We start from the raw sequence: 9,906 nt of genomic DNA, 5'->3' as shown, positions 1-9,906 counted from the left end.
AGTCGTGTGATGAGTGCTGAAAAGGAGCCTGCTCATGTACCTGACCTGGGAAGGACTCATAAAACCCAGCTGACCTGCCCTTAGTCCCACCCCCTATATCCACCCCCCTGAGACACACACACACACACGAACACACACACATACACTCAAACATACACACAAGCACAGTGTTCCCACAATGCAGCCTGAACTCTGGAGCTCAGCTCAGGCCTAGACTGCTAACACAAGATGTTGGGGAATCAGACAGAAGCAGAGCAATTTGGAGAAACAGGACTCCTCACTTTTTGGGCTTCTGGGGGAAAATAAGCTCTTTTGTGGTTTTTGTTTGTTGTTTTTAAAATGAAGTCGGGGATATCCGGTTAGAGAATCATCCGTTCTCATGATCTTTCGTGAACTGTAAGCCTTAATTTATTCTTGCAAGCGTACTTTCGAGTACCAGTCGTGCAAAGATTAAGCATCCTATTAAAAATGGGTAAAGAAAAGAAGAACAGGTATACATGTATTTACATTTTACAGTACTTATTGTGTATCATTTTACTGTTATACATGAACATATGTATTTATACATGTATATTTTCTGTAAAGTGCAATAGAAACAAAGAGGGTTTTTTTTTTAATTAATGCTTATCTTGGCTGTTCTAAGTAATTACGATTTACTGTCTGCTACATCACCTACATCGTTCAGGTTCATTGGTTTCAGTATCATATTTCAGCAGGTCTGTAGCTTATGTCATTCAAGCCCAGGATGTTAAGTTAGGTTTATATTATTGCATAGATCTGCTGGTTCAGTAAGGACATGACACAGACCTGCCAAATGTGACATGTAGTACTGGTGTAGTTCCGTACTGAGGAGGTGGATCCAGGCTTGAAAATAACATTAAATGTCTACCTCCCATCTCTTATTCATGGTGCTTTGGGAAAATCAGCTTCAAAATAAGAGATAAACAGAAATGTGACTCCTGTGGTTGGAATGCATTTTAAAGAAAATTTTTTTGCTCACTTCAAACAAATGTCTGTAAGTTAAGTGCCTTTTATACTCTTAAAGGGAATATTTTTGTATAAACATTTAAAAGAAATAATATTTCAAGTGTTCTCTTCATGCAGCCAAACATGTCTTTTTTTCAAGAAATGTAAAAAGTGTTATGCCTTATCTGTACAGATCTCCAAACTGTTGCAATTGACATAAAGAAAAATACCAATTGTTTTATAATCTCAGTTTATGATTTTTTTCAAAGCACAGTTATTCTTACATCTCCTTAAAAACATCTGTCCTTATACACAGGCCTACTTTGTCCTTATAGGAACTCTCCATGATTTTATTCATCATGAATTTACGTTAGTTTCATTCGCTGAAGCCCCATCTGATCACAGTGGTTCATCACCGATATAAAACCCCCTTTTCTCAGCACAATGAAATAAGCATGGGAATTAAAACAAATTTGTGTGTATATATATATGTAATGATATCAGACAGATTTACAACCAGATGACAGAAAAGCTCACTAATTGCTAATCATTTTGCTCTCACCCTTAAACAAGTTTGAATTTATATATTTGAGTTTGAGCAAGACTTTTCCATCATAATCACGGTGTCAATTATTTAATTGCGAGTTATACGAAGACATTTTAGAGGGATACTGAATATTTCTAAATCTGAAGCTTCAAATGTATTACACATTCTTTGTACTGCACTGTGACTGTGTTGTATCCAGCAGTAGAGTTAAAGCCTATAATTGTCCTTCTGTATTTTTTCCAATCAAAATACCTCACATCATCAGCATAAATAATAAGCAGCATATTAGTTCTCTCTATAACATCTGTATTCATTATGAATACAGTGTGTGTTTAGTTTTTTTGCCATCCTTCTACCTCTGTCCTCCGAGCTGTTCAGCTGTATTAAGGTGTTTCTGATTGTCTATAATGGAAGGGTGCATAGACGGACCTATAAATGGTGTATTTGATGAATAAAATCCAGCCGTGAATGTTCAACATGATCTACGGTCAACACTCGCTTTATATTATCAACCTGCTGCATGTGACATGGATATGAGCAGAGACAAAGAAGTAGGTCATCCTCTTTACAATCAGGTTGGTCTTCATTTCCAACTGGATACAGTAAATGAAATGTGGAGTTACACCATCAGCTCATGTCACTAATGACTACCTTGATTAAACCATATTTTCCCCCAAACCCTTTCTCATACTTTTTCAATAAAGTATTAGGAAAACTCAGATGTGGTAGCAACTGATTTATAGAAGCATTCTGTGTTTAGGGAGACTACTAGAATATGAATGTTGATTTATTTGAATGTACAGTGCTTTCCAAGAATACCACTCTTGCTACTTTGGCTTTTTCCATGCTTTGACTTAGTGCTCAAACTCAAAATACAGTTTCACAGGATTTTATGGTGGTTATCTACCTTATCTAAAATGTCCAATAAAACCTGTAATAGTGGAATGAAAACTCCAGAATTGTCTCTAGATATAGTTTGACATAAGCCTACTGAAGTGAAATGTATTGAGTTACTATGGTCACCTCATATGCTATGGCACTCCAGGGTGACTTTTGGCTTCTTGTGAGATTTCTCTAAAATTAAATGGCAGACATGATTTCAGTGGAAATGTTCTTGGCCATGACAGAGCAGAAAGCATGAAAACCAAGGTGCTGTCCATAAAAGAAGAGTTAGGAGGAGACGGAAAATTTGGCAGAGGCATACAATTTTCTACGATCTTAAGGATTCTCGGAAGCGTCCAACAAATCTAAAGGTGTTTACAAATTGGTACATACTGACAGTGATTTCTATTCAGAGGTCATTATAGATTGAAATACATGCCGTATGCACAGTCAAACAAAGGATGAATGTCGACATAGCAGCATGCTTGACATGAATATGCATGCAGTTGCACCTTGGGGGAAAAAGGCCTAAGTGAAACTATCACTTAGAAAAAAGTCTTTTGCTTCACCACACATCAGAACAAACAAACAAGCTGATTGGTCTTTGTTTGGGAAGAAAGAGTTATGTGAACGCTGTCTCTTAAAAAAAATCTGGTGTTTCATTCGTTGAAATATAAGAATACTGACTGAATCTCGTATTACTTCACAGAGTAAAATACTACCAATAAGCGACTTCCTCTCTTTACCCTCACGCAAGCGGATACTTCTGTTCTTTAATGGCATGGCGGTTATTTTTGCATAAAGAATCGTTCGTACTTTGATGGTTTTGCCAGTGAAACCTTTGATATAGAATCTCAGCTGACGTACCCAAAGGACGGTTTTACGCTTGACGTTACCACGGAAACATCTTGTCCAATCAAAAGTTTCTTTGGAAGTACCTTGGTCTGAAGTAGCCAATTGGATTTCACCTTGCTCGGTTCTGCATTAGTTTGAACGTGAACTGCCAAATTGAAAGCGTCCTGTTTTGTGTTCCCCATTCCTTAAGAGTAATGCAATAAGAAGTACATTCCGAAGAGTGGCAAATCATACATTTTTAAGTAAACAGGACATTTGGTTGCGTTAATAGTCGCGTTTGCTATTTGCAAAACCGGGCACGTTCATATCTGATGCTAACGTCAGCTAATTAACCAGCCGGCTGGTTTGTGTTGACAAAGCACGTTAGAATAGCTAACGGTAAGTTATCTTAGTTCGCTTGCAACCTGTTAGCGTTGGCTAAATAATTTTCTCAGCACGTTGAAAAGTGGTGAGTTCACTAGCTTTTCAACATCACTAAAGTTTATTCTCCAAGAAGTTAAATGGACATATGGTAACTCTTATTAGATTGCTGTCACCGAACTGCAGTTGTTAGTAGTGTTTGTGTCATAGCTAGCTACAACTAGCTGTGAGAGCCTAATAAGAAATAATCTAGATAGGTTAACTATGCTAGCATAAATGACCTAGGTCAGTGCTATCACAGAAGACGTTTGTTTTGCAAACGAGCTAGTTACTTAGAACACGTTGTTTTACAAAGCAAACGTTTGTTTACACACTACTTGATAACATGGACACTGGCTAGAAATTGGCATGAATTATTATTTGTGTTATGTTTGATTGTAGACGAACTTGTAGTTTATGCGTATTATAGACTTTACTCTCTTAAAGAATGTAAGTATGTAATACTACGGCGCAGGGTAGTGTTTCCCCATCTTAGTCCTCGAACTTACTTGAAAGCATGAAAGGACGGGATGACTTAATTAGACTTCGAGAAAAATGTGTTAACCAGTTAATACCAAAACTGGGATTAAGAAACTGAAGTAGAGAGCAACGCTTTCGCTGTTCAGTACTTTTTTCTAACACAGCATAGTTAAGTTGGCAGTAATACAGTACACCTACCTGTGTGTGTCATGTGAATGATTTTCTTGTTGTTGTTTTTTGTAATTTAACTCTTTCTCATATTTCAGATGTCCTCAGATGAAGGAGAACCAAGCAGTCCAGTCCTTCCTCGAGACTCAGACAGGGGCAGCTCAGTCTCTTCTGAGCTGCAGGTTAGTCAGCTTTGTTTTATGCAACTAATGTTTAAAATGAAGTTGTTGCAATAGTGATCAGATTAGGGAATTAATCCTTCAAAGCAGATGGGGGCAAGGATGAGAGAACACAAGTAGCTGAAGTTATCATCTTGGTCCAAAACAAAACTCTAACATTGCTTTTTAAATTCTTATGCTCTTAGGGCTGTACTTTTAAGACTGTAAAGACGCCTCTCTGGGTTTGTCTGAAACATCTTTTCATTGTCAGGATGAATATGAACACCTTCTCCGCTTTGCTGTGGTCACTCCCAAATACGAGCCAAGCGTACCTTCCCAACTTCTGAGTACCTCCCAGCTCTCACACACCCAACGCACGTCCACCATAGTCTATGAAAGAGAATCTCAGACACCTGCAGGTAGGAATGCCCTCTAACATTCTTTGTAAATGCTATGTTTAAACTGCAATATGCCTTGCAGCTTCCTAACAAACTGTTCATTTGTTATATTACCATGATTGTTGCACCAGTAGGTTCTAACTAGCCTAATACATCTTGATACATGTGTAAAGTTAAAGCAGCATCCATTTTGATTTACACATACTTTTCACTATGCAGTACCATTCGATACTGAAGTCTTTTTCATTATCTGCAGACACCGACAGACATTCGAGTGATGAAGTGACCTCGGCTAGGGTCTCTCCTGTGCCACAAGAAACCAGAGCTCAGTCTCAAACATCAGAGGGTAAAAAAAAAAGTCACCAGATGTTCAGTCAATGTTCACCACACCTAAAAAGATGTCCGATTCACATCAGTTTTATGTCACAGTAATTTTGTTTGAAAAATATTCCAACTTTAAGAGATCTTAAATAAGCTGACAGACAGATTTTTTTAATATGTGTATTTACTCAACAGCATAGTGTTTGTAGGATTTCAGACATTTTGCACTGTTTGACAGATATAATGCTATAATGCACTTCAAGTTTGAATTGAAATTCAAAGCTGGCTCTTTTGATTTAGTCAGTGTTGATCTCATTATCCTAATTCCTAGGTGATGAAAGATCTGCTGGATCAGATGGAGAATCCGAAAGGCAACAAACAGAGTCAGGGAGATCTGGGCACAGCACCCCAGACCCTCTTATGACCGTGGTTACAGAGCTGTTCATTTCTGAAGAAAACATGAACAAGATGGAGAACATCTTGGACACTTGGAGTAACAAACTGAAGGTTGGCCTGCTCACTAAAACATGATTAGTGTTCTGTATCCAGTTTTTTCCCCTAACTCTTTTGGTTTTAACTTTTTTTTTTTTAGATTGATAAATTGTGTCAAATAATAGTGTAGTCATTTTAATGTTGTCCAACTAACTGGCTCTGGCCTGTATTTTTGACATTGTTTTTGAATAGATTTTGAAAGATAATTAGGCTAGCTATCCACAGGAAGCAGGTTTGATATAGATCATGCTGTCCCATATTAAAGCCCTCGGTCTCTTGACTGATGGTTATGTCCACAGTGCGTGTTGTTCAGTGTCGTATGTCTCTGTGTGTGAAGGACAACGTGATGATGGAGCTGCGGAAGTGGAAAGTGGCTGTTTTGGAGCAGCACAGGTTAGAGCTGAAGAAGGAGAGACAGAGACATGCTGCTCATGTGGCTGGCATCAAAGCTGAGCTGGACAGTCTCCGAGACCTGCTGCACACATACGAGATCTCCAACCAAAGAAAAGATGAGGTGTGTGTGTGTTTGTGTGTGTGTGTGTGTAGTTTATCCTCACAGAAACGCTTTTAAAAGAAGGAGGTCACAAAGAAACCACAGTAACATAATGGCAGTCGATTAGAACTTCTAGTGGAATTCTGTTCAAAAACCAAACACTTTTTTTTTTCTAATGACACACAGCAACCCATTTCTGCCATATTTTCCTAAATTCAAAATGCTGTGCTTTTTGGCGTATTAGTTGAATGAATGAAACTTCATGTTTTGAAACTCCATTCTTGGCCCTCTAGGTGATTGTGAACTTGAGCCGTGCCGTTGACAGGCAGCGAGAGAAACTAGAGCTAATGAGGACCTTCACGCAATGGAGGCTGCAGCACAGTGCAGCCAAAGAGGAGGTGACAGGGCTGGGGCATCAGGGTGACAGCTCACACAAATGGCAACAGTGCCTCTCGGCACTCTTTTCATTGTCATCTTTGACTTTCCTACAAAGACTGACACAAAATGACACTTACACTTTTAGCTTGTTGGAATGTCACACAAGTGGCACCCTCGTCTAAGGCACAGTCTTGAAGTGTGTCAGTGTGTTCTCGAACCAAGCACTCAATTCAGGAGGGTTAGACTTGCCTCTTGCTGTGAATCAGGAATAATTGGCAGCTTGCAGCTGAGTCTGAGTGAAATGACATTTTTAAGTTCTGATCTGATCAAGACTAGCTCTGAATATCCAATGAAAAGTTTCTCACAAATGATTTTTGAGAATCTGAGTGCTCTGTGATTGACAGGCCCACAATGGCAAGTTGGCAGAGCAGCACTACAAGCTGCAGTTGAAGAGGAAGGTGTGGGCAGGTTGGCACTCGCTCATTGAGAGCAGGTGGAGGGAACGGGTGGAGCGGGCGTGCCGTGCCCGGGCGGAGGATGTCTGCCTGCAGCTGTCTGAAGACTACGAGGCCAAGATAGCCCAAGTAAGGGATTCTGTTCCAAAGTCAAGTCATTGGGAAAGAGCTTTGTCACCCACCCCAGTTGGCTGGCAGTTGGTCTTTGTTATTTTTAATTTAATTTAATTTAATTTTTTAAATTCAATGTAATTTTTTTAAATATATTTATTTAGAGTAGATTCTTATTTGATTGACTAGCTAGATTAAACATGCATAAACATATGCATCTTGTGCAGAATTTCACTGAATCGTTTTTTGTGTGTGTGTGTGTGTGTGTGTGTGTGTGTGTGTTAGCATGCGGAGGCCCTGGAGAAAGCCCAGGCAGAGATCCAGAGGTTACACACAGAGAGGGAACGTTATGAAGATTCCATGAAGAAGGCTTTTATGCGCGGAGTCTGTGCTCTCAATATAGAGGCTCTGACCATGTTTCACACAGGAGAGCGCAGACCAGAGCACGGTGAGTCAGATCACTGCCACGCAGTGACACTCTGCCTGATTGGTTTTGCTTGGCTTCAGGTCTGCTTTTTTAAACAGAGCAGGAGTGTGTGTCTAAAGCTGACTGACAACGGTCATTACAAATTGTTGAGTGTAATCAAGGGAGTGTAAACCAGCTGAGATCAGTGCAGTGCAGTGGTAGACCTGCAGAGTTCAGAGAGTAGAAATCTGTGGATATTGCGATTCTATTTAGTTGGTCTACAAGAAAAACAGCAGGACCCTGGCCCTCCAGGACCGGAGTTTGACAGCCCTGATGTAGAGGTTGTAGATTCAAACTCTAACCATCTCCACAGACACCTTACTTCCCTCATTTTCTCTGGTTCTGGGTACTACCATGGATTAACAGAGAACAGAGTGATGTGAAGATTCTTTTTCCCCCTCATCTACTAATTAAGCCATTTATTGGTAAATGATTAAAAGAATATGATGACTGCATTCCGGAAGTGAGCGACAGAATGAGTGTCAGTTGTTCTTTGGTTTTGTTGTTTTGTTTAGTATATGTAAATAATGACATTTGTGAGTATTTGAATATTTTGAATTGGTTTGTAAGGGTCTGCATTTCTTTTACTTCTGTCTTCCTCGTTCAGAAGCTCCACACGCACAGCATGAGGCCGGCTCCAGCTCAGTGGCCAATCTCCAGCCGCGGCCCACCTCTACTGCACGCCTGAGCCCGGTCGTCATGGAATCACCAGTCCACCCACCTCCCTCACGCAGTGATGCAGAGGAGGCAGACATGGTGAGACACTAACGGGCCTTTATTGGGACAGCGTGTTTGCACAATAACCCCTACACTTTGGAATAAAGCTTAGAACTTAACCACGTGAAATTCCTTTCTTATTATAATGGTTAATAATAGTGCTAATAGTGTTCACTGGTTTTCGGTAACTTTATCACCTCAGTGAACATTTTATAGAGACAGTCACTGGTCTGCATTTCTAATGTTTACCATTGCCTAACCCGGTGACACACTCTTAAATCTGTATTTAATTGTCTTCTTGGCCTTAGCATCGGCTTGGCTCCACCACAACAGTTCCCAGATCAGAGACTGTGCTGTCCAGTACAGTGGTTAACACTTTACCAGCAGGGGGCAGTATGAGCACCTTCAGACAGGTACTGTACTATGTTTGTGCGACTAAATACGCATGTTAAAGTAGTGCGTCCTTTATCCCCACAACCTTTTGAAACAGACAAGAGCAATCTTAAATTTGATAGTATTAGAAGACAAAACAGTTTCTGAAAAAATCAATAATATAAGTAAAGGCATAAAGAAAAGTTCCTGTTGTCACTACATGGGGACTCATTGTCCTAAATGTCATTTTTATGCAGTAATAGCTTCTACAAGTTGCCTTCAACAATAACATTATTCTGCAGCAAATGTCAAATGATTCAAGAAATTTTGCTTTCTGTTTGGATATTAGCCTCATTCAACGACAAGGATTGTAACAGCCAGCCAGCAAAAAGCCACCAAGACTGTGACTGCTCGTATAACAGGCCGCCCTGATCTGAGCAAAGCCGGCCGATCCACTGGCAGCCTGAATGTCATGGGTGTAGCTCCTCCCATGAGCTCAGTGATTGTGGAGAGACATCACCCAGTCACACAGGTAATTTACTCATCGCTTCATATTAACTGTCAAACATCACACAGACATAGAGGTAATTTGCTTATATTTTATTTGACATATATATCACTTTATATTCAATGCCAAATATACTGACTACCGTCAAACAGCTAGAGGCCCTCAGAGGGAGTTATTCAAATATTTGAAGAAATAATAGTAAATTTGCAGAAAATAGATACAGTCAACCTGTTGATAAACACTGATCTTCCATAGATTATGGGTGATTTAGAGTCTTATCGTTTTGGGCAAGATACATATTATATAATAAAGTGGTAACAGTGAAGTACAAGTTAAGGTCAATGTCAAGTCAACTTGTTGATAGGCATTAGATGCATTTACACTACCCTACACAGCAAAAGTAAAAGGACTATCTCTCTCCAATGCTTGTTTTCATAAAGCTCACTGTTGGCCAGGCAACAGCTGCCAAGTTTCCTAGATCCACTTCCCAGAGTCAGGGAGTCTCCAGCAGCAAGACCTCCTCCAGTCAAACCAGAGGCCACTCTGCCTTTCATCTCCATTCTATCAAAGTAGTGGACTAGGCCAGCCCAGCACCAATCTCAGTGTGTGTGAAGATATGTACACCAAATACAACTATTTATACGCACACATGCTTGGATTCTTATGCTTTTAAATTGTTTGCAAGATGATAGATTTGTTGGAAATGAGTTTTTTATTATTAATATTTTAATAAATTATTT

The 9,906-nt window shown here is 39.7% G+C and overlaps 1 protein-coding gene across 1 annotated transcript; it reads left to right on the top strand.

The window, feature by feature from the left end:
- The first annotated feature begins 4,395 nt into the window (after nucleotides 1–4,395).
- poc5 (POC5 centriolar protein homolog (Chlamydomonas)) lies at nucleotides 4,396–9,747 on the top strand. Its single transcript, XM_030791851.1, has 12 exons — nucleotides 4,396–4,479; nucleotides 4,727–4,874; nucleotides 5,110–5,199; nucleotides 5,506–5,681; nucleotides 6,004–6,180; nucleotides 6,453–6,557; nucleotides 6,942–7,121; nucleotides 7,389–7,551; nucleotides 8,177–8,325; nucleotides 8,595–8,699; nucleotides 9,008–9,190; nucleotides 9,607–9,747. Exons 1-12 carry the CDS (start codon nucleotides 4,396–4,398, stop codon nucleotides 9,745–9,747), a joined length of 1,701 nt encoding a protein of 566 aa, XP_030647711.1.
- The last annotated feature ends 159 nt before the right edge of the window (nucleotides 9,748–9,906 follow it).

The sequence above is a fragment of the Chanos chanos genome, chromosome 14 (genome assembly GCF_902362185.1).
Source record: "Chanos chanos chromosome 14, fChaCha1.1, whole genome shotgun sequence".
Taxonomy (NCBI): domain Eukaryota; kingdom Metazoa; phylum Chordata; class Actinopteri; order Gonorynchiformes; family Chanidae; genus Chanos; species Chanos chanos.
Note: the sequence above shows the minus strand (reverse complement) of the source record. Positions and strands in the feature narration are given on the sequence as shown.